A 25,506-nucleotide genomic window follows, 5' to 3' on the forward strand; every position below is an offset into this window, starting at 1 on the left:
AGCTCAGCGTTCAACACCATAGTGCCCTCCAAGCTCATCACTAAGCTAAGGATTCTGGGACTGAACACGTCTCTCTGCAACTGGATCCTGGACTTTGACGGGCCGCCCCCAGGTGGCTAGGGTAGCCAACAACACATCCACCGTTCTCACCCTCAACACGGGCATCCCTCAGGGGTTGGTGCTTAGTCCAATCCTGTATTCCACGTTCACCCATGATTGCGTGGCTGCACACGACTCCAACACCATCATTAAGTTTGCTGACAACACGCCGCTAGTGGGCCTGATCACCGATGACGATGATACAGTCTATAGGGAGGAGGTGGGAGACCTGGCAGTGTGGTGCCAGACAAAGAAGCTGATCTTGGACCACAAGAAACAGAGGGCCGAGCACGCCCCCATTCACCGACGGGTTGTAGTGGAGCAGGTCGAGAGATTCACGTTCCTCTGTGTCCACATTACTAAGGATCTATCATGGTCCACACACACCAACACAGTCAAACTTCCTTTATATATATTTTTTTATTTTGGTCTGTTTTTCCATGTACAGTGGGGCAAAAAAGTATTTAGTCAGCCACCAATTGTGCAAGTTCTCCCACTTAAAAAGATGAGAGGCCTGTAATTGTCATCAAAGGTACACTTCAACTATGACAGACAAAATGAGAAAAAAAATCCAGAAAATCACATTGTAGGATTTTTAATGAATTTATTTACAAATTATGGTGGAAAATAAATGTAGGTGACCGTGATGGTTTGAGGTCCAGAATGGGTATTTAGCCAGGACACTGGGGTTAACACCCCTACTCTTACAATAAGTGCCATGGGATCTTTAATGACCTCAGAGAGTCAGGACACCCGTTTAACGTCCCATCCGAAAGACTGCACCCTACACAGGGTAGTGTCCCCAATCACTGCCCTGGGGCATTTTTAGACCAGAGGAAAGAGTGCCTCCTACTGGCCCTCCAACACCACTTCCAGCAGCATCTGGTCTCCCATCCAGAAACTGACCAGTACCAACGCTGCTTAGCTTCAGAAGCAAGCCAGCAGTGGTATGCAGGGTGGTATGCTGCTGGCAGTAAATAGGTCATAGTAGCGAAGTAATTACAATTTAACAAATTAACACTGGTGTGATAGATGTGCAGATGATGATGTGCAAGTAAAAATACTTGCAAAAGAGCAAAAAAGTCAATAAAAACAATATGGAGATTAGGTAGGTAGTTGGATGGGCTATGTACAGATGGGCTATATACAGCTGCAGCGATCGGTAAACTGCTCAGATAGCTCATGCTTAATGTTAGTGAGGGAGATATAAGTCTCCAACCTCAGCGATTTTTGCATTTCATTCCAGTCATTGGTATATCTCCCTGGTCATCCCCAAAGATGATGACCAGTGAGATATACCTGCTGGAGCGTGTGCTACGGGTGGGTGTTGTTATGGTGACCAGGGAGCTGAGATAAGGCAGAGCTTTACCTAGCAAAGACTTATAGATGACCTGGAGCCAGTGGGTCTGACGACAAATATGTAGCGTGGACCAGACGACGAGAGTGTACAGGTCGCAGTGGTGGGTAGTATATGGGGCTTTGGTGACAAAACGGATGGCACTGTGATAGACTGCATCCAATTTGCTGAGTAGAGTGTTGGAGGCTATTTTGTAAATGACATCGCGAGGTCGAGGATCAGCAGGATGGTCAGTTTTACGAGGGTATGTTTGGCAGCGTGAGTGAAGGAGGTTCTGTTGCGAAATAGGAAGCCGATTCTAGATTTAATTTTGGATTGGAGATGTTTAATATGAGTCTGGAAGGAGAGTTTACAGTCTAGCCAGACACCTAGGTATTTGTAGTTGTCCACATATTCTAAGTCAAAACCGTCCAGAGTAGTGATGCTAGTCGGGCGGGCGGGTGAGGGCAGCGATTGGTTGAAGAGCATGCATTTAGTTTTACTAGCGTTTAAGAGCAGTTGGAGGCCACAGATGGAGTGTTGTACGGCATTGAAGCACCTTTGGAGTTTTTTTTAACACAGTGTCCAAAGAAGGGCCAGATGTATACAGAATGATATCGTCTGCGTAGAGATGTATCAAGGAATCATCCGCTGCAAGAGCGACATCATTGATATATAAAGAGAAAAGAGTCGGCCTGAGGTACCTGTGGTACCCCCATAGAAACTGCCAGAGGTCCGGACAACAGGCCCTCCAATTTGACACACTGAACTCTAGCTGAGAAGTAGTTGGTGAACCAGGCGAAGCAGTCATTTGAGGAACCAAGGCTGTTGAGTCTGCCAATAAGAATACGGGCCCTGTGTTGGGCTACCTCTCTTCTGCATCCCTTAACAATCGGACAGATGTGTGGATCTATCTTAAGCCCATGATAATGCATGGAGTGGAAATAATTAATAAATAAATGATGGATGATAAATAATGTAGGCCTAATACGATTTGACTACAACTTCCAGTAGCCCCATAGGTTTGTTTGGCATTTCCTGGTCAGGAGGGCAGCCATATTTGATTCGATTATCTCGGCTCCGAGTAGTTAGCTAGCCAGTTGCAGTTGTTCTGAAAAAAATTGTTGCTGGATTATATTACACACATTTTCCACGACAAATGATAGCAATATTTTAAAGAATAACTGCTTAACGTTACCGTGCTTAGTCAACGATGAATCCCGAATAGTAAGTAACACTGTTGGTTAATGATGACAGTCTGTGTTTTTATGCTAGCTAACGGTCGTCCGCTACCTGGCTAACTGTTAGCTAGTTTAAGATACTTGTTTTGTCTTCTTTACAAACATGAAATCAATGACATAAGGTATGTTCTGTATCAACTCCACTCTAGACATGTTTTATATTGACTATTAATATGCGTATTAGGGCCTGTTTTTATCTTCCTAGTTACGTTCAAACGCCAGCTAGCATGAATGCTAGCTAACTACCCATACATAGACTAGCTAATATCAGCTGGTAGCTAATTTAGCTAGTTACTATCACAGCTGGCCAGTTAGGTAACGTCGTTAGTTAGCTAGTTAAAACGTCAACTACTTTGTGGACTTTTTCAAATATGAACATGTGTAAAAAAATCAGCTGACCAATTTAACCATAATTGCCCAATAATATAGCTATCTAGTTAGCTATGTGTTTAATTCTATTCAAGGCTACTTTGATTGTGTGATACAAATGCATTTATTGATTGACTGGCTTTTGTCACTAAAGTAGCCAAAACTAGTTACTATGTGACAATTTATTGCCTTGTTGTTTTTGACTTTCAACAAATTGAATTAATTGACATTTATTTAACCCGTGAAATGTCTACTCTCCTTTCAGTGATTATTTATTCAAGCTGCTTCTGATTGGCGACTCTGGCGTTGGAAAATCTTGCCTTCTCCTCCGATTTGCAGTAAGTAGCTGGCCTCTGTCTAGGTGTGTTTTTGCCATGTTGATATTTTGAGAGATAATAGTTTGATGTCCCGGGAACTTTACTGTACTTTGAACACCCATATGGATTTTCTGTTTTTCTCTTCAGGACGACACATACACAGAGAGCTATATTAGCACTATTGGAGTGGACTTCAAAATTAGGACCATAGAATTAGATGGAAAGACCATAAAACTTCAGATTGTGAGTACCTATGGCTGACATGACTTGATTGAGTCACAAGAATGTCAGAAGTGGAACGTTATGATTTGTATATGATGTTGGGTCTGACTTTGCTCTCATTTGGCCCCCAGTGGGACACAGCTGGACAGGAACGGTTCCGGACAATTACATCCAGTTACTACAGAGGAGCGCATGGCATTATTGTAGTGTACGACGTCACAGACCAGGTAACTCCATCCCTCATTCGCTTTTCAATTTTTTTTCCACTTTCTATAACGAGTTTACATAGCAGATACACAGGTTTGAGAACAAGGCTAAGTTAACAAAAGTTTCAGTGTATCTGGTTATGCTGTCTATTGCATCGGTTGTTGAGTTATCAACAGTTGTCTCCTCTCCTGTCACACCCCAGGAATCCTTCAATAACGTGAAACAGTGGCTACAGGAGATTGACCGTTATGCCAGTGAAAACGTGAACAAGCTGTTAGTAGGCAACAAATGTGACCTGACGACAAAGAAACTGGTGGACTACACAACGGCCAAGGTAACGCTCTACCTGGTTACAGAATGAAAACAAAAAATAAAGTTATATTTTTAAGTTGTATCTTCTCTCACTCCTGTTCTATCCCCCACTCTTTTCTCATCTCTTTTCCTCTTTCTTGGTGTGTATATGCCTCTCCCCTACTCAGACCTTACTGTTTTCTCTCTCTCACTCACTCACTTATATATATATATGTATATGTCCCCTGTCTTTTTCTCTTCCTCCCTCAGGAATTTGCTGACAATTTAGGGATCCCCTTCTTGGAAGCCAGCGCCAAGAGTGCCACCAACGTGGAGCAGGCCTTCATGACCATGGCAGCTGAGATCAAGAAGAGAATGGGCCCTGGGGCCACAGCCGGAGGTTCGGACAAGTCCAACGTCAAGATCCAGAGCACGCCAGTCAAGACCTCCTCTGGAGGCTGCTGCTGAGGCCACTCAGCCCCCCAAACGCCATCCACCCAGACCCCTACCTACTAATCTCAAAAGTTACCATGCTCCACAGGGATAGAGAAAGAAAGAGAAACGGGGGGGGGGGGGGGGGGGCGAGAGTGACAGAGAGGGAAGACAGTGGCCTGGATTGTGTGTGCAGTTGCAATACCAGAAATGTCCCACCCCACCAAGGTCCACTTTAGGATGGTAAGCCCATCCACACCCACAGAAACACACTAACATAATGTGGAATATTTTTTACGTATTACCAAAACATACCTATACAAATTAAGATGTTGCAACTTATCCAGACATTTTTAAACAAGGCGCAAGGTGATTATTATGAATGAGAGGAATATGAATAAACCTTGTCCGACTCTTTACTCCAGGTCTGCTAGTTAAAAATACATTTTTCTACGATGGTTTTGTTCTCATTTTACTGTGGATATCAGCATGACTTTGGCCTGATCTCCTCAAATGATTTAGGAAGCACTCCCAATGAAGCACATGTTTTAAAGAGCTTTATGCATGTTGGCAGAACTGATTACTTTACCCACAATGCATCTGGAATGCACTCATCATGACTTAGCATGTCTGCTCACTGTAATCAACCCAAATGATTTAGAGGAAATATCATTCAATGTCACATGGTCCAACTTCATAATGTTGCCCCAAATAATTTGCCAGTTCCTTTATGGCAGGATGTATATATGATATTCTTTTGGCACACTGCGTTGTTGGCATGTCCTTCCAGCCCTAGAGACCTTTTGTATGCCCATAATGGTTGTATGCCCAAGCTCTTATCTCTCATTTGGGTTTAGTCTAATGAATTTTGTATGACACTAGCATTAGTTAACATTCCTGTACAGAGTAATTGTTTTGCTGACATACATAATGCCACATGGACACGTGCTACATTGAAAGTGTCATTGTTTTTCCTCCGCCAGTCTCTCAACCAACAGCACAAAGTTTCACCAAACGCTGAAATAATTCTACCAACTGTATATATTTATACATATGTAAGAACTGATTAGTTAAACCTGTAGAGAAGCAAGTGCAATATGACATCATGAAAAGTAGCTGAACATTTTAATTTCGGCATGTGATTTGTGGCTGAGGACTTGACATTTTTGTGGCACAATGTCTACTATTAAACAATGAAGGAGATTCTTTAATAAAGATTTGTCTTATTGGAATTATTTCCTGATAGTTACACCTGTTCAGCATGTACATTTCACACTGAAATAGGCCGAGTCTCTGAAATGCGACAGACTTTTTGTGCTCTTGTTTCATAAGCTGAATGGTATGATCTTTGGCCTAGCTTCCATTGTGTCCAGTAAATGGTGCTGTTGTGCTGAACTTGAGACGTCCATACCCTAAACCCCTACTATTAACCTTACCTTAACTTCACCTTCAATGGGGTGATGTCAGTTGGACAACCCAAGGATCATGTTTAGACTTTCTCTTACCCAGCTCAACCACCTTTTTGTGCCTGCCGGGGCCAAAACACTATTTTTTACTTCTTACTTTTGAGTCTGTCCAGCAACAAGTGTACATAACAGTTAATGGGATTCTCTGGTACTTTATACTTTTTAGCCAGTTTTGAAAGTGTTCCCTTAAAATTGTGTACTACGTAACATATGTGCAGATCTGTGCACCACGTCGTTACTCTCGCTCTGCTGTGTGTTCATGATGTCTCTTGCTAGCTGTCACTCAAATGGTGAGGGGTTGAAGCTCATTGGTTGAAAGCGAATGCTAGGGGGCTGGCCCACATGGGGGAAAATGGCGCAGCACAGCTACCAGAAAAACAAACTAGGGATTTCGTGGCTAATTGAGTTAAGACAGTAATCCTGTTCGTAGATGCATAGGGACCCAGTAAAACAACTGAAACACTGAATCTGGTACAGGTCTGTACCAGTGGAGGGCAGCATTAGGTGGTTTAGTTCATCTCTGAAGCTGTACTGTCTATCTCCCAGTAGTTTGGATTTCTTAATCTGAGTTAAGGGCCATTTCAAATCAATGACTTTGAATGGGCCCTCATTCGAATAGTAATTAGATTACACATCCCCAACAGCTGTCGTGAATTATATCAGCTTTTCCATGGCGTTCTATGTTGAACGGCTATCTGAGTTGATGTGACGTTGACGTCCATGACAAAGGCATTGTTTTGTGGCTGTGATCGGTAGCCTTAATCTATTCTTTCACACCAACCTTGTCATAGAATTAGTATCATACCCAAGGTAGAGCACCCACCAGATCATCCTGTGATTGGTACCCACATTGTGTGCCCGCTTGATTAACATCTGACCCTCTCATCCGGGTTGCGGTGGCATGGTGCCCGCCGCTGTAAATGTGCCCTGGCCGGCCTCTCTCACACACAGGCCCCAGGCAGAAGAAAGGGCACACTCCTAACTGCTTGGCATGCTCCCTTCCACCCTCCTCCCCTCTAGTGGACCCCTGTAATTATGTCAATGGAGTATAGTAAAAGGCAGTGTGAAGCCAGCCTCTTGTTTAGCTGTTGTGAACTGGAGTCTTCTATTTTTCCTAGGCATAACCCCAATTTGCTTTTAAGTGAAAACAAAACCTACATTCAGCCGGTCAGCGTGGACAAAGGGCTAGATGTTTTGCTGTGAGGTTCAGAGGGAGTTGGGATGGGGAGCAGCAGCAACGGCGCTGAGGAGGGGTTTAGAGTTGATGGCGCAAGAGGGAGGAGGGGTGGGCTGTTTGCCGGCTTTATTTGTTCTTGGTTGCCGGGCAATGGAAGGGGGAAAGCATCTGTGACAGCTGTAGAGGGGCCGCAGCCTTTCCCCCGATCTACAGAAGAAGCCCTGTAGGTAAAATACAGAGAGAGAGAGTGAGAAAGGGGTGTGGGGGAGGATAGGGAGGGAGCTCGTTAGCCCATGTGTGAAGTTCACTCAGGACAATACCCACAGCAAAAAAGGTGAGCTGGATTTGTGGAAAAGAGATGGAGAATCAAGCCTCCATTATGTCAATCTTAATTCTTTCACTCACGCCTAGACGGCAGGTGTGCACTTGAGACAGGCTTTGGCCATACTTTGTAGTGTAACATCATCAAATGGAGTGAGAGGTGCTGTGGACTGTGTGTCAGCTAGCACTGAACAGCATGCTGCCCTACTGGCCAGATGAGTCCCATTTGTATGCCTGACGCCCTTCTGAACAATGGCTAAGTGTGCAGCAGAGCACAGTTGATTCTCTTTGGATGAATCCGAATTAGCAGCAGCCTGAAACGACTGACATATAATACAAGTCTACATGGACAGCTCAGTGAATTAGACTACCGGTAGTGACTGTTTCTGTCTTGTTAGAATTGGAACTAAGTTGTTTTGCATTCTGTTCTCAAGCGGTTGACTTTTGGTCACTGCTATAGTACTGTGAGTAAACAGTACAACTACTTGCCTTTGAAGGATTTAGCCTCTAACACATTATTTTATTGCTACTCAGCCTCCTTGTATTCACTGTAGACTAAAAGTAAGTGGTGCGTGTTTATTTTACAAGGCAGCCTATTTTAAACTTCATTGACACTTTTTGGGGGGGGAGCCAGGGCAAGATGAGCAAACAAAAGATACCTGGTTTCTAGTCACCGACTATAGGATTAACAAAAATTCTGTTGACTTGAGTTTTTACATAACCTACATATGTATACACTCCCCTTGAGTATTTACACAGCCAATAAACAAGGACGACTCATTCCTGACTATTCAAGCGACACTGACTTAACCATACATGTATCTTTTCAGGGAGTTTAAAGCTGCTTTGGTCAGAAGCATATCTCCAGAAAGTGAGTTGCCACAAGTGCATCTTGCAATTTGCAGCAGTGATGAATTGAGTGACTATGACTTGAGCTGCCTATTAGCTTTAGTTACAGTATGTCTGTGCCCGACCCTCTTGTTCATGCATGCATGTACAGTGAGCTCCAGTGAAAGCATTTGGGGGTGTGATTCATCAAATATGTCAACTATCTCACCATTTCATTTACCTCACAGTGAGTGCTAAATAATCAAAGACATGTCTCTCTTTTCCCCCTCAACATCTACACGCTCATTCCAGCCAGGCCACACTTTAAATTGAAGGCCTCCGTTACGCTAGATTTTCTTTGGCTTTTAATCCTTTCATGCGAGACCTACCCCCCCCCCCCCTTTAGCTACTCTCAAAAAAGCAAATGGCGATACTGTATCACTCTGAAGTAGCTCCTAGTAGATCCTTGCCAGTCAAGACAAAAAAAAAACTGAAAGAAAAATATAGTGATGGATGGATGCCCGCGGCGGAGGAGCCAACCTTAAACTGCAGCCGTTCATTTCCTGATCCCAGCCTGACGGCCCTCCCTCAGTGTTCTCTCTCAGAGCAGGAGGAGGAAGAGATGGGTGGGATGGGGTTTCGGGAGCTAATTGTCAACCTTGGCAGTTCGTTATGGAGGGGGGGGGGGGGGGGGGGGGGGGGGGGGTCTGTTTGAAAATAGTGCCCGGGTGCCAGTCGTACGTTTTTCTATGTGGTGGAACTGGCTCCAGAGAGTCTGTTGTAAGAGGCCCAAAAGAACTGACCCCAGGATCTGCCAAACGTTGACACAAAACTAAATCTGGAGGATGTATGCAGAAAATAGGAGCCTTAATTGACACCACCTTTGGTGTATTTCTTTGGCAGTTCCATGAATTATGGGTGTCTTGTTTGTCAGATGTAGCAACTTCTCAACCCTCTTCCGTTCTCCAACCTGTCCTAAAATTGCTTCCAGTTGCTTACAAGAAACATAATTCTCAGAGTAGAGGTCTGTCTCTCGCCATGCCTTTCCACTCTGCTCCAGTACCATCATGGTTGTTGTGATTAGACCACTGCTACTCTATTGGCGTGTCAAAAGGTAGGGATCCCTCAGGGCTGCGTCTTTCATTCAGCTTCATTTCATTTCCACGTGTAATTACAAGTGATGTGTAACGATACGTTAATTTCCTGCATGGGCTCTGATTGGGGTTGAAGTCATAAGGCAGTTCTCTGTACAGTCTCAGGTCCATCTGTCTGTGGGTGGACGGTCGGGTGAAATGTGAGAGGGGAGAGAAACCATGATGACCGCAGGAGCCCTGCAGCCCTGTCTCAACTGGTGCCAGGCCCAAAATAGGAGAGCAGTGCTCGTTCCGCTCACAACTGGCAACCCAGGCCCCCCTCTCTTGCCCCTAGTAGGGACAGAAATACCCCTAGCCCGGACTACTGCTGCCCTTCTGTCACGACTGTTTACCAGCTGTGGCATTGCCATCGCTTTCAGGGCCCTAATGGCCATTGTCATTTTCTTTATTTAAAATTGTACTACATTCATTGGACTTCCCTTAGTTAGTACTCATGTACTGTGTTTCTGGTCTTAACTTTTAACCTTGGCTTTTGTGCTGATTTACACTGAGGTGTTAAACGTAACTTTGAACCAGTCCAAAGTTAATTACGGGTTCCACTGGTCACAGATGGGGAATGCCATATCTTCAGCTCCTGCAATAACTTGAAGGGAATCAGCTGCTTGTGTTGGAGAGTCCTCTGGTTTTTATTCTTGCCATCTGGTTGCAATTATGTCATGCTCTGCCTAACTCGGGGATAACCACCACATTATTGAACAGATGCCAGAGAATGGAGTAGTATGGCGCTCACATCATTCTTTCCTAAATGAGCATCTGCACACAAACAGATACACAGGTGTGCGCATAGCCGCATAACGACCCACGTCCATTTTGGGCATATGAGCATTTGATAAATCCCTTGATAAAAATGATTATTTCTGCAGTTTGCTTATGCTCTATTATCTGACTAAGTGTTTTGGACATGTGGCCATGCATTTGTCTTTGAAGCTCTCTGCTGCAGCATAGTTCTAACCTGTTTGACGAGTTGAAATTTGTCTCCAGTTATCAATGGAGAAGCTGTTGCCAGAGTGACAGATGGCAATTGGCTAAAACCAATTGAGAGTTTCAGAAAAGGTTGGTTTGATTTCTAAGCATTATAATGGAACAAATTACACTTTGACGTAAAAGTAATACACCTTGTGATGTACGTTAGAGCTACGTTGTACGAGTGATCATTGTCAACACATTTAATTTCCCCAGCAAACAAAAATGCATTACAATATTGCACTGGCTAATACCAAGATGTCTAACGTTGAATATCTTGGATGCCTTACATAGTTGTGGTTGCTCACTCACAGAAAAACTACTTGACAAGTAACTTGATAAATGCTCCCAAGAATAAGCTATGACTATTTCTCTCAATTACATGTTATCATTATTATTATTCCTGAAAGCAGCCTACACACATAATGGGTTTTGTTCTATACGCTAGCTTAGGATATTTACACTAGCGCAGCAAAATCCAACATTAGATGTTTGTTTTATTTTGGGCTATTATGTATGTCTAGTCTGTGCATGGGGTAGCCTGGGCAGATGCTAGTTGGCGCTATGGATCTCCGTTATAGACTGGGCTTAATGTGCCAAGCCGGTGATACACTCGTGTCCCCTGGCGACCAATTCGTACTAAAAACCATTCTGGCTGCAAAGGCTTCGATTTCGATTTCCTCCTTAACTCGATTTAATGGCATGAAGGCGGGAACATTTTTGAAAATGTGCATATTTTCTTCATGAAACACAATTTTCCACAACCATGCAAGAGTGGCTAAATGCCAGTGTTGCCAACTTAACGACTTTGTCGCTATATTTATAGACTATTCGTGGTCTTCCTGTCTGGGTTGGTGCCCCCCCTTGGGTTGTGCCGTGGCGGTGATCTTTGTGGGCTATACTCGGCCTTGTCTCAGGATGGTAAGTTGTTGGTTGAAGATATCCCTCTAGTGGTGTGGGGGCTGTGCTTTGGCAAAGTGGGTGGGGTTATATCCTGCCTGTTTGGCCCTGTCCTGGGGTATCATCAGATGGGGCCACAGTGTCTCCTGACCCCTCCTTTCTCAGCCTCCAGTATTTATGCTGCAGTAGTTTGTGTCGGGGGGCTAGGGTCAGCCTGTTATATCTGGAGTGTTTCTCCTGTCTTATCCGGTGTCCTGTGTGAATTTAAGTATGCTCTCTCTAATTCTCTCTTTCTCTCGGAGGACCTGAGCCCTAGGACCATGCCTCAGGACTACCTGGCATGATGACTCCTTACTGTCCCCAGTCCACCTGGCCGTGCTGCTGCTCCAGTTTAAACTGTTCTGCCTGCGGCTATGGAACCCTGACCTATTCACCGGACGTGCTACCTGTCCCAGACCTGCTGTTTTCAACTCTAGAGACAGCAGGAGCGGTAGAGATACTCTCCATTATAGTCTATGAAAAGCCAACTGACATTTACTCCTGAGGTGCTGACTTGTTGCACCCTCGACAACTGCGATTATTATTATTTGACCATGCTGGTGTCAGGGTTGCGTCAATTCCAATCTGGTATCAGGATAAATATGACAATGAGTCACCAATTGTATGGTATGTATTTTTTATTAGCTAAGCAATAAGTGGTAAATGCAATTTTCGTATATACGGGCTCTCCGTCCTACCTCGCAGGGCAAAAGAGAGAACTGACTTGTTCTTGACAAAGATATTATAAATATACTCTGACAGAAATAGTTCCTGCTTCCGAGCCGGCCTGTCAGAGTAGAGACTGGGCGTGGTTTAGACTCACCCAGCCTATCGTTGATTGTTGGCGCAGAGCTGGTCCCGGCCTCCGGGCGCTCCAGTTGATAGATGTAACTGTTGCTGTGAAGAATATCTATGCACTCATGCTCGATACCGTTATCTCGCACCTGGCTCCTGTTATCTAACAAAAGACCGTTTGTTCTCGCAACACTACGTTCTGAATGTGCCCCCCCCAATCACATATATGGTAACGAGCTATAGTGCATAACACAGAATCCTCATACTGGTCATTCATGAACATTTGAACATCTTGGCCATGTTGTATTATAATCACCCGGCACAGCCACAAGAGGACTGGCCACCCCTCATAGCCTGGTTCAGCTCTAGGTTTCTTCCTAGGTTTTGGCCTTTCTAGGGATTCTTCCTAGCCACCGTGCTTCTACACCTGCATTGCTTGCTGTTTGGGGTTTTAGGCTGGGTTTCTGTACAGCACTTTGATATATCAGCTGATGTAAGAAAGGCTATATAAATACATTTGATTTATTGATACCTCTCTAGCAACACATTTTCAAAAAAGCGACTAGCGACTTTTTCTGGTGTTATTGGAGACGGACGTGAAAGCACTATCGTTCTTAATCTTCTCAATGAGCAGCGGGTGCTGCTGTGGGTCCCATCCCAGCTGCAGTCAGAGGAGGCGATGTTCACCCCTCCGCGACCAGACTGGAAATGAACCGCGCATGCTGGAAGCCGCTGCTGGCTGATCCCACCCCGGCTTACATAAAACATTTAAAAAATTAACCTGAATTAGGGCCAGACTAGTTACCATAATTTTCTCACATTGCCATTGACAGTTTTTTCTATTGTCTGTTTTTGGTCCATTTAGATTGTTGATGTAGACTATATACACATTTATTTTTATTTTTAAATGTTATGGTTAAAAATGTTCATGTTTTACTGTGACTTGTTGTAGGCTCCTAAGTGGACCATAACGTTAAAAACCAAACCAAATTAAGAAAAATAAACAAAAAAACTAAGTAACTCCGCCATTGTCTCTTTTGGGTCACTTTTTCTGGTCCCAAGCCCGGATAAAGGGTTGGAATTGTGACATTAAAAAAAACAAGAATCGCCAAAGAAAGTTAATTTGTAGTTCTAAACATATTAAGGGTGTTTTTCACTCACTTTTAGTCTCTCCCACGACGTTATTCCTCTCTCCTACAGCTACATCACAATTACATTCACATGGCCAATTATGCAAATTATGTGATGACGTAATTTAGTGACTTTTAGGACAGCCAATAGCTACTTTCCTTACTGAGGAGTTTTGGCAACACTGGATATCGCATTCAGCTAATCAGGTTGCAGCAGTCTGTTTTCTCACACCTAACCTAATGTAACTAATGTACCTAGCAAGCTAATTTTAGCTAACTAGTTTTATAGTTTTGTCATTTATTCCAATAAATTTCAGAATTCCCCAAAAGATATTTATGGAGCTAGCTAAGTTTTAATGGGTCCTCACTACAAGAATAAGCCAATTTGACAACGCCATCTATATATATTTTTTTAGCAAGCTAATTTAATAATTTTGTCTGACATGCCGAAAATGCAATCGTGTTTGCGTTGAATTGTGGTTCATATCAACCCCACAAGTGATCAAAGTTCTTCACTTTCTACGTCGAGCTAAATCGATGGCCGAGTGGGCAACGTCGTTAGTGAATTGGGCCCGCATCCGGTTTCAACGTGGATTCCCCATGGGAAAGTGGCTACCGCGATGGCTGAGGGGTTCAAAATATAGTGTTTGGACTGCAGTCTGATAGTTTCGAAATAAAAGTTGTACCCACTGAACATCCCGTTTTAAATTACATTTATTGGATTTCTTTGCATGAACTATTTTACAGAACATTGTTCACTATTTTAATGCAAAATGTTAAACATTTGTGAAGTGAAATTATACAGTTAAAACGAGATTTAGAGTAGAATACATATGTTTTTACCACCGATGCAATTAAGTTAGCAAGTTAGGTATGTAGGTGTGGTGGTAAGTGTCATCGTAGTCAGGGATCAGTCCAGGGCACGCCAGGTAGTCAGCAGCACGACCCGGTGGGTTTGAGACAGGCAAAGCCAGGAGGAATCATCAGGCCAGGGTGTCCTCGGGCATAGAGAGAGAAATAGGGTGATTAGTAAGAGCATTCGGATCCGATTGGTTTTATCTTTTTCATTATTAATTACACTTTTCAGATTGCACACGTTTATGAACATATAATTTAATGAACCTGTAAACAAAACTATAATTACGTTAATTGCATATTGCATCTGGGTATAAAAATACATTCTACTCAATCAAATTGTAACTTTAGAATTTCACTTCATAAACGGAATAATGTTCTGTAAACGAGTTCATGCCAACAAATCCAATACGTCATTTAAAACTATGTTCAGTAAGCACGACTTTTATTACGACTTTTAGCACGACGATCCTTGTTTCTTTTACGATGCTATGTTAGGGGTGGAAAAAACAGACTGCTTCATCCTGATTGGCTGAGCGTGATACGCTACATCTGAGACTAACATTTAGTCACTTTTAGCATGGTGGTGGGAAATGGTGTTTCCAAAAAAGAAAGTACGCATATTTTCCCCGTTTTTGTATCCTTGACATTAAATCGAGTTACAGAGGAAATCGAAGACTTTGCAGCCTGAATAGCGAATGTTTTAAATACAATCCGTTCGCCGGGGGACACTAGTGTATTACCGGTTGGGCACATTAAGCCCAGACGATAGTTGAGATCCACAGCGCCCACTAGTGGCTTCCCAAGCTACATGGGGGCGAGGCGTGTGCCACCGTACCAGTCAACACTGGCAGTTCAGAGCGTAATTTCACTTTACGTCATTCCTAGCTAGTGTAGTTGTAGGTCTATCTGCAGATTTAAAAAAATATAGCTCTGACAGTGCCTGTCCTGCTGTTCAGTGAACGGTAGTTGTCTGTGGCTATTCAACGGTCTCCTCGACAGCTCGCCATTGTGTAGAGCTCCACGGCTATTTTGGAGAACCGCGGCGGGGAAATGAAAGTATAGACGGCGAAGAGTTCGATGTCTGGTGTTCCTCGTTGTAGAGCCTATGTTCTTGGCGTCAATTTGACCCCGATGCAGGATTTGAAACCCTTGCTGAAACTACATGTGGTAAGTTTATGACTGCGTTGCTTTCACCAGTTTTAGGATTATTTAAACACGCGTCAACATGGAATAATTACGCGTTAATTTACGTATAAATGAATTATTAGCCGTTATTAACCTGTTTGCCATTCTCTCTTTTAAAAAAATGAAGCATTTTGTCGCATTTTGTTGCTGTGTCTTGAGTCGAGAGGGAGAAAGCACCTCTGTCTGAGTGGCTTTTTTTGTTGTTACATTTAGCTACTTGTCTGTTATGTCGCATGTGGAAGGAGGCCCAAATATTTGAAACCAGAACGTAATATTGTTTTTAAGTCTCCAGTTCAGTGAAGAGCCGACTGAGTACTTTGTGGCAGGTGGCGGTGAGTAGGCTATGGCGCCCCCATCACAGCCATAGGCTATCTGTGGCGTATGCCTTTGGAGGTCAAGGGCAGCTGTTGTGACAGCTACAGTAATACGTCAGTGACAGCTCATACAGTGAATTGATCAAACATGCGTTTTGGCATTACAGAGAACCCAAACCATTAAATTTATAAGATGCATCAATAAACACAATCGTTGTTAGTAGGCTAGTCATCCATACCATTTCCCGCAGTCTTAGTGCCCCAGTAGTGGGAATGTCTGAATAATGTTTTTCTGACATTTTGAAAGAGCAAGTGACACCCACGCGTGACTTAGTTTCGTTTCAAATGCTAGAGCCATGTCATACCAACAGTGATCATAGGGCCTTGGCTACAGAACCACTTTTTGGTGGCATGTAAGTCGTTGAGGGAGTGGGAGGAGGAACTTCACACCAATATAGCTTTGTTCACTGAAAACGTTGCGGTTCATGTGGGTCCCAGTACAATTGCTACTTTGTAAGTACGGGAGCGTTATGTAATGTTGCATATTTTCATTTGAGACTTGCCCATAGCTTTGTTGTGACTCATCGGATATATATTTGGTCATCACATTGTAGTTTGAGTGACTCATTGTCACCTTTTTATAGGAATATGATGAGCCATAGGTCCTGGAAGCTAAACTAGTAGTTTAGAAAATAGAAGGCATACATGCCTTTTCAAACTGTTTAGGCTAAAAGTTAATGAGTACGCCATACTTACAGACTTCACTGGGGGAATGGGGCCTCTGAATTAATCTGATACAGCCCTCTGGTTTTGTTTTACCGTTTTGTAAAGCTTTTAACTATTGCTGTAAAGATTTCCAAATAGTTTAGCGCTGGTTCAGAGATGTGGGTGGTAAAAAAAGGCTAGTTCTGGCTGCTGCCTTGTAGGAACCTAACAGTGCAAAGTGTTATTTGCATTTCAACTGTAGGGCAGAGTGACATTCATATTTGCACAGGGAAATATGGATTTTTTTCCCCTATTTTTTTTTTTTGTTGGTAGAGTTCAGTTGCATGATTTGGAAATGATTGTGCCGTAGTTCAACTCTGAGGCCTAATGCAACATTTCCTTAATTTGATTTAATAATGATAAAGATTTTAACATATACATGAATTGCCCATAAAAACACAAAATAATTGGAGTGAGGCATTAATTAAAATATGAAAAAGAATAGTAAGAAATCCCCCAAAGGGTTACCAACATGCAATGATCAACCACAAGGAATCTGCACAGATTTGCAGTAGGCACACAGTCCACACTACTACTAGACTCAGCATTCCATCTCCGTGACTAAAGTCCACCTTTGCTTCCTTGACTCTGTCTGCTCTGGTTTCCAGTAAACACTATTCGTTCCTCTTTTTCCTTTTTCTTCTACTATGTGAGCAGGAGGGCTGAAGTTCACCTAAATATTTCAGCAAATTGGCTCTGAAATCTCCCTCTTGGTGATCAATCAAAATAACTCTCCGTAACTCTGCGTCTCTTCCAAACAAGCTTAGGTCCTTCCAAAATGGCACCCTATCCCCTGTATAGTAAGATTATTTTGACCAAGGCCCTAGTCTAAAGTAGTGCACTATATAGGGTGCCGTTTCAGACGCAGTTGGAGTCTCTTCCAAACAAGCCCAGTAAATCAGTGCTACAAGCATCCACTTGCCTGCTGGAGAAACCTAGGAAAACAATCCTAATGCCAGGCCAGCCTGGCTTCTGAGTGTGGTTTCTCGCATGACCAGAGCCCAACAGTGAACCTTGTCTTTCAACCTGGCATAAAATTATTATCTTCCAGGAACCTTTTGGGCAAAATTGAGGCCGAAAATGCTTGCATTCCAAATATGAATGTTTTTCTTTAACTGCAATCTTGAAGGACTTGGAAGTCTGACAGAACTTTAAAGAAGTAGTGTGGGAAATGTAATGATTATGCTTGTTGATGAATGAGGGTTGCAATCTCCGGTGCAGGCTGCACTGTGTGCCATTGAGAAAGGTGCAGGATCTGGAATTGCTCTTCCAGCCTAAGTGTGCACAGCAGAGTTTGTATTAGAAATCGGTGTGCAACCGAGACCCTCCTCAAGATGACGATGCCTGCTGAGTATGTAAGGCATGCAGCTGCCTGCTACCACCCTAAAAAAAAATATAATCCAACGACATTTTGACCTTGTCCCAGATGGGGCTCTACAAATCCCTGGCACTTCATGGAAGTACACACTGAAATAACATTACTAAATTATTATCAATAACATGTGGATGGATTCTGGGTCGTATTCACTAGGAAGCAAACAGGGAGGGACTGCTGAACTTGTCCAATAAGGAACTCCTGTTTTTTTTTTTCTCCAGTTAAAGCACGTTGTGCTACGATGTGTACTAATGAATAGGACCCTGGTATATCGGAACACAGAGCTCTTGGGAGAACCAAGAAGTTCATGTTGGGACATGAGTTTGAAGTGGTCATGTGCTCGAGGGGTGGACATTGCCTCGTCCCAATCTGAGTGTAATCTGAGTGCCATCGCTGTAAGCCTGCTGCGAGTATGGAGTGAAAGAAAGCCTTCTGTGTGCCTGGAATGCTGTTGTAATCAGACACTTCTGTGTTGTTTTTGTCAACGGAAGGTGTGTTCCTATTTCTATATTGCTGCTCTTTTTTTTCTTCTTTCTCAACTCTCCCTTTCACCTTCCTTTCCTCTGTCTTTCTGTCACCCCTGTTTTTCCCGGTCAGCTGAAATCCCCTGTCAGTCTTCTCTATTCTCTGTCTCTCGCTCTCTCTCTGCATCTCTCAACTGACTTCAGACAGTGTCAGCAGATGGCAGCGTCAAAGGGCCCCACGTGTGAAAGGAATACGTGAACGGAGCAGGGGTGGAATACGGGGCTGATGAATAATTTTACAGAGTGGGGGAGGCATAGTATTTGCAGTGGGGGAACTATTACAAAATGTAGCCTAGTTACATCAAAGTAGTGCACTAGTGAATAAGGGGCCATTTTGGATGCACTCCAAGTTGCTCTCTTACCTCCACATCCAAGCAGCAGCACTAGCTGCAATAGTGATGGCAGCCTGGGTGAAGAAACATTTTGGTTCTTTCTTTCCTCCTTTGCTTGTCCCTCCTCCCTACCTCATCCATACCTCCTCCCTCTCTCTCCCTGGATTCCCAGCTGACTGTATTCGTCATGGTAACAGGCGAGTGTGGAGCTATCCCCAGCCACGCGCATGCACTTCCCTCCGTGTGTGGGCCCCGGGGAGGGAGGGGGGGGGTTTGGTGTGCTCAGTGTTCAGAGTCCAAGTTGGCGTGTGTGGCTCTAAGCAAAGCTGACACACTCAAACCCTCTCTCTTTCTCAGTCACTCACTCACTCTCTCACACAGCAATGTTCTCTACAAGAACATGGTTTTGAAATGGGATAGGGAATCTCTTTTCCTCTGGCTTTCATAAAGGTAGCACACGTTACACAACTGACTGAAAGGGGCGAGTCTCTCGCAGGCTGTGTGCAGTATTTTATGTAGCGGGGTAGAGTTACACGTACCAGTGAGACAATGCACTGCAGGAGAGGTGTGCTCTGTGCTCCATCTTAGGTGACAGTTTTTGGGAGGCATTCTAGTGCGGCAGTTCCCAAACTAGGGGTCCCTGATACGAAAATGGGGCCGTGGGAGAATTTCCCAATTCCTGAAAAGAAATCATCATTCTAAAAAATATATATATGTTGTCTTTATCTCAATCATTGTAATGTAGTTTACCTTTTAAAAATCTAAATGGAAGATAAAATTAAACCAGAGAGCGCCGCACTTAGTCGTTGCCCACTACGCTATGAAACCGCACACTACTGCAGACCGGCCGCAATTGATATGGTGAAAACCGTGTGTGAGGGCTGAGATGATTATGCATTGACTCTTTTGTTCGCTATACATGTGGTGGGATGTCATTCATAAGGACATATTGTTCTGTCTCATGATTCACGAGCATGAAACGTCAATGTTAAGTGTGCTGCGTGGCTATATTGACGTAAAACAGGTTCCATGGTATTGAATGATGGGCTTTTGCACAGATGGGGGCGCCATCTATGGCGGGCAGGACTCTGCACTCTAGTACAGAGTCCTGCCCTCTGCCATATGGACGCATTGTGATACATCGAGAGCAACTGGCGGTAAAAGAGGTGATTGTAAAGTACATCAAACCACATTCACTGCGCACACGCCTGTTCACAAAACTGTGGAGATAAGAGATCAGAGCATGACAATGTTCTATTTCACATTGAGGCTTGGGGCTATTTGGGGGGTGGGGTGTGTTGGAAAGATTTTAAAAAATTGCATTGAGAGAGGAGCTGAAAACCGACTTGGTTGACTTCCTGTGTAATGGAAAGGGTGTCTCCTTGCCTTTGTAACAGACATATTTGGGAAACTGAACACAAGCATGCAAGGGAAATACAAAAACATTCTACTGATCAGTGGATCCAGAGAGAACTATTATTATTGGAGATCGAGGGGGGGGGGGACCAAAACAATGTGGGGGAAATGTATTTGAATGGTCATCCGTCTCAGAATACCAGCTCGGGAACTCGGGCCTCTTTCTATAGCTCCGACTGTCCGACCTGAAGATCACTGACGTCATGGTTTTGCCTCCATATTTCTAAGAGTTCCCAGTTGTCTTGAAAGCGCCATCGGTGCTCTCGTCTGGATTCAAATCAAATGTCGGTCCAGGTTGGCTGTGACAGCAGAGATGAGGTGGTGGTGAGAAGATTCATTATTTCAGACAAATGATCAATTGACTGCCATAGCCCCAAATAAAAAAGTTAACATTGGATATGAATTACAACAACAAACAATTCCCATGGTTGGGGTCCTGAAAAAGTTCAGATATCAAAATGGGGTCATGGCCCAAAAAAAGTTTGGCCTAGTGTGTATGATACTATCTTTCCCTCTTTGTTTTCGGACCTCTATCTGTTTCTCATCTCAGAAAGGCAAGCTGACGATAAATAAGGGAGGTGAGTGAATGAGTTGGAATTGATATGAGGACAGAAACTACACCTCAATGATAATTATTTATACATTTTACTCCTTTCCTACCTAGTTTGCAATAGGTAGGACAGGGGGCCCGGTTATGTTGCGCTGTGTGTCTGTAAATGTATTTAAAAATTACAATCAATCAGGTGACTAAGCCGGATGTGGAGGTCCTGGGCTAGTGTGGTTACACATGGTTGTGAAGCCAGTTGGACATACTGATTATCTTGGCAAAGGAGAAATGGTCACTAACAGGGATGACAACATTCGAGAGAGAAGCTTCTTTTTTTTTTTGCGTATGGAAAATTTCGGATATTTTATTTCCGCTCATGGAACATGGGACCAAGACTTTTTACATGTTGAGTTTTTATATTTTTGTTCAGTATGTATGTAAGATGTATATCTCTCTTACATACATGCATACTGAACAAAAATATAAAAACGCAACATGTAAAAAGTCTTGGTCCCATGTTCCATGAGCGGAAATAAAATATCCTTGACCATTTCTCCTTTGCCAAGAGTGTGTGTGAATATACAGTTGAAGTCATAAGTTTACATACACTTAGGTTGGAGTCATTAAAACTCGTTTTTCAACCACTCCACAAATTTCTTGTTAAAGGCCTACCTTCAAACTCATTGCCTCTTTGCTTGACATCATGGGAAAGTCCAAAGAAATCAGCGAAGAGTTGCACAAGGGGAGAAAGATCATAGTTTTTGGAGAAATGTCCTCAGGTATGATGAAACAAAAATAGAACTGTTTGGCCATAATGACCATTGTTATGTTTTGGAGGAAAAAGGGGGAGGCTTGCAAGCCGAAGAACACCATCCCAACCGTGAAGCACTGGTGTGGCAGCATCATGTTGTGGGGGGTGCTTTGCTGCAGGAGGGACTGGTGCACTTCACAAAACAGATGGGTTAGGGAAATTATGTGGATATATTGAAGTAACATCTTAAGACCTCAGTCTGGAAGTTAAAGCTTGGTTGCAAATGGGTCTTCCAAATGGACAATGACCCCAAGCATACTTCCAAAGTTGTGGCAAAATGGCTTAAGGACAACAAAGTCAAGATATTGGAGTGGCCAGCACAAAGCCCTGACCTCAATCCTATTGTAAATTTGTGCGCAGGACTGAACAATTGTGTGTGAGCAAGGAGGCCTACAAACCTGACTGTTACACCAGCTCTGTCAGGAGGAATGTGCCAAAATTCACCCAACTTATTGTGGGAAGATTGCGAAGGCTACCCAAAACGTTTAAAGGCAATGCTACCAAATACTAATTGAGTGTATGTAAACTTCTGACCCACTGGGAATGTGATGAAATAATTAAAAGCTGAAATAAATCATTCTCTCTACTATTATTCGGACATTTCACATTCTTAAATCAGTTAAGATCACCACTTTATTTTAACACAGGGAATTTTTTCTAGGATTAAATGTCAGGAATTGTGAAACTGAGTTTAAATGTATTTGGCTAAGGTGTATGTAAACTTCAACTGTGTGTGATATATATATATATATATGAGGAAACTGACTTCCTGCCCGGACACAGCATAGAAAACAGGCAGAAATGGACCTGCAGTTTTATCGATTTACGCTTAAAATGGTCGCAGTTGGGCTTTAAAAACAAATAAATATATATATATATAATAATTTTAAAAAAAAATTACGCCCAAATGTGACCATTTTAAGCGTAAATCGATAAAACAGCAGGTCCATTTCTGCCTGTTTTCTTTGCTGTGTCCGGGCAGGAAGTCAGTTTCCTGTGCTGACACGTCTGTTAGCACCGTATTCTGATTGAGTCAGGTGGTTCAGTTGGGAACTTGCTTGTGTCCCAAATGGCACCCTATTCCCTATTTAGTGTAGTACTTTTGACTAGGGCCCATAGAGCTGGTCAAATGTAGTGCACTATAAAAGGAATGGGGTGCCATTTGTGACTATTCCACTTTGTCAGAGCTTGCTGCCACCCACCTAGTCAGCTGACGCGGCCTCACATGCTAGTTGGTCAGCTGACACCAATCCCCCCCATACACTGACGCTGAGCGTGCGTTCGCTGCTTGCTCATTTAATTTCTTGTCACTGTTTGCAAGGAAGCCCCTCTGCTTCCAGGAAGCTTGTGTTGTAGTTTGAGTGAGAAGTGGGTGTTTTCCACTTGTTATATTGCTGATAAAACGATGAACGAGGGATTTTCCTCTCACAGATGTTTGTTAATTTTAAACACTCATATCACGTACAAGTGTAACTGACATCTATCTCACTTCGTTTTGATGTGGTATGTCTCCCAGCAGTCATTCTTTCACATAGCTGTGCCTCACTGACTGCCTCACTGACTGCCTCACTGACTACTACTCACTCTTTCACATATGACGTAAAAGCAACCATATACATTTTTCTCCTGACACCTTGTTTCTGGTCTCTCCCACAGATATATGTTGGGTAACGGTGTGAAGCGCAAACTGGATGAGGACGGCCTGGAGGAGGGCAAGGCGCTCCTCACATCAGCAGCCGGAGCAGCGGGCAGCCACTCAAGGGTTAACTACACGCTGCAGCGCCAGACGGTGCTAAACATCTCCTTGATGAAGCTGTATGGGCCGCCGCGGACGCCCGCCACTGAGCCAGCCCTGCAGCGCCGTGTGCTCATCAACAATGTCATCCGCCGCATCCACCACGAGTTCAAAGAGGAAGGCGGTGCGGGACTGCGCGCACACTTCTTTGCCGTCCCGCCGCCGGCGCCGAACATCACCGAGGACGAGGGCTACCACGAAGCTCCGCTGTCTGCGTTCGGCGGCGTCCTCTCCCCGCCCCTCTCGCCACTGTCGTCGCTGGACTCTGGTTTGACCCCGGCCTCGCTCCTGGACGATGACCCGCCACTGTTCTTCGCCTTGCCGCCGTCCTCACCCCACCCCCTGGGTCACCACCCTGTCTCGCTGAGACCGTCAGAGCCCCCCCCGCCTCCTGCCAAAGACAGCTTCTCCTCAGCTTTGGAGGAGATCGAGGAGCTGTGCCCCATCGCAGTGACAACCTCTACTACCTCCTCCCTACCTTTGTCTCCTCCACCTTCACCCCAGCCCCCACTCTCTCTACCAGCAGGGATAGACATGAAAGAGGAAGGGAGGACATACAGCCTGAAGGACAAGGAGTCGCTCTTGCTGGACGAAAGCCAGGCTGCAAAAACAGACCCTCCCAGCGCCCACGCAGACATATCGCCCTCCTCCGGGGGCTTCCTCACTGACTTTGCCCTGGATGACATTCTATTCACGGACATCGACACCTCCATGTATGACTTTAACCTCCCCTGCGGTGCCTCTTCAATACCGCCGAACTTGGGGGTGTCCAAAACGACCCCCATGGTCACTGCGGACGACCTGGTCAAGCCTCTGGCTCAAAACCAGCCCTTCAAAATGGACCTGGCTGAGCTCGACCACATTATGGAAGTCCTGGTGGGGTCTTGACTGACATCGGGATCGTGTTCAATAGGCACAAAAAGGAAGAACTGAATGAAACGGCAAGTTGCTTGTCCAATAAGAAATGCTCATTTACATTTTCCGTTTTGCTACGGTGTGCCCTAGGGAACACGACAAACTTGATAAAAAGTGCCGTAGGCGGCGAAATGTTAAAATTTATTATCGTTTTTTTTCCTATGTCCGGAAATTGTAAGAGACTTTACCAGAGACGTTTTAACTACACTGTGCATGCGTTGTGCTCGCCTTTCCAAAATGGAAACAAAATGTTGAATATACTGTATGGAATGCATTTATTTGATTGCAATTTGAGTGCCTTTGTCTGTACTATTTTTGTTTTTCTCTTCTCCAAATGCAAAGATCTATATCTTTTGCACACAGCACCATGGGTATACACCGACGCGTCCAAATTGAGGGTACTTTAACAATATTTTGTATGTGGACAGCTTATCAATGTTGACCTTTTTCATAGGCCTCATTCAAGTTTCTTGTTTTTCTTCTATATTTTAATGTATTATTCATAATTTGTTAGTTGAATTTATCATACTGCTGTGTATGACCTTTCAACTCTCTATTTGTAGATGGACTACGTTTCCTTTATGGCATATTTTTGAATTTGCTCAACTGATCTGACTCAAAAGGATATCAAGTGAAATATACAAGGGTAACCTTGCAAGGTCTTTAGTTCACAGTTCAAACACAATTGCAGACATCAAGAAATGTTGAAAATAATCTGTACTAAGTGATTATGAAGTTATTTATTATTAATTTCTGGTGTACCACATATATTTATTCAAACATGACACTAACATTTGGGTTGTACAGAACATGCAGTCAAATTCTGCTAGTAATGTGTGAAGAAATGCGGTGTAATATATTTGACCCTCGTTTTGTTTTTCAGGGAAGTGAATGCCGGTAGTCAGTGTGGTGGGCTATGTCTCTGGTGTTTGGCAATCGATCAGTCGGGAAGCAGTTAGCCAACAACTTTCAGTGATGACTTTAGTAATCCAAAGCCTTTAAAACAAAGCATTTCTCGTCAGTCAGTGGCAAAAAAATGTTATGCTGCTTACTATTCTTTGCATTATGGTTTATTATTCTTATTTTTTTTAAATGGAAGCAAATGTGGTCATTTCCAGTCATCTCGCCGATTTTGTTTTTAAGTTGACCTGTTTTCAAGAATGGCTGTATTTTAACACTGACCTTCAATCTGTGCCTTGTTCTATGCAATATGTATTAATTGGTCTGAAATATCTGATTATTTTTATGTATAAATGTGCATACGACTTTAATGCAGTTATACTTTTGTAGATTTATTTTATACAATAAATGAAATGTCAACAATTCTCAGCCTGTTCATGTGTCCCATTTGAACTAATACTCACTCTATAACTTTCAAACTC

General features: G+C 43.6%; 2 protein-coding genes across 2 annotated transcripts; both read left to right on the forward strand.

The window, feature by feature from the left end:
- The first annotated feature begins 2,488 nt into the window (after positions 1-2,488).
- LOC109865678 (ras-related protein ORAB-1-like) lies at positions 2,489-5,731 on the forward strand. The gene is made up of 6 exons (XM_020454046.2): positions 2,489-2,662; positions 3,311-3,383; positions 3,510-3,605; positions 3,716-3,811; positions 3,994-4,125; positions 4,353-5,731. The coding sequence occupies exons 1-6, from the start codon at positions 2,649-2,651 to the stop codon at positions 4,548-4,550; spliced, it is 609 nt and encodes a 202-aa protein (XP_020309635.1). The 5' UTR covers positions 2,489-2,648; the 3' UTR covers positions 4,551-5,731.
- Positions 5,732-14,700: 8,969 nt separating this feature from the next.
- Positions 14,701-25,449, forward strand: LOC109865679 (SERTA domain-containing protein 2). Its single transcript, XM_020454047.2, has 2 exons — positions 14,701-15,312; positions 23,071-25,449. Exon 2 carries the CDS (start codon positions 23,075-23,077, stop codon positions 24,095-24,097), a length of 1,023 nt encoding a protein of 340 aa, XP_020309636.1. The 5' UTR covers positions 14,701-15,312; positions 23,071-23,074; the 3' UTR covers positions 24,098-25,449.
- The last annotated feature ends 57 nt before the right edge of the window (positions 25,450-25,506 follow it).

This window comes from Oncorhynchus kisutch, linkage group LG20 (assembly GCF_002021735.2).
Source record: "Oncorhynchus kisutch isolate 150728-3 linkage group LG20, Okis_V2, whole genome shotgun sequence".
Lineage (NCBI taxonomy): Eukaryota > Metazoa > Chordata > Actinopteri > Salmoniformes > Salmonidae > Oncorhynchus > Oncorhynchus kisutch.

Excerpts from the sequence above, each read along its gene's own strand:
- LOC109865678 (XM_020454046.2), top strand. Across the intron at positions 3,812-3,993 it reads TGTACGACGTCACAGACCAG|GAATCCTTCAATAACGTGAA; the intron begins GTAACTCCATCC and ends GTCACACCCCAG. Across the intron at positions 4,126-4,352 it reads TGGACTACACAACGGCCAAG|GAATTTGCTGACAATTTAGG; the intron begins GTAACGCTCTAC and ends TTCCTCCCTCAG.
- LOC109865679 (XM_020454047.2), top strand. The coding sequence starts at position 23,075 with ATGTTGGGTAACGGTGTGAAGCGCAAACTGGATGAGGACGGCCTGGAG.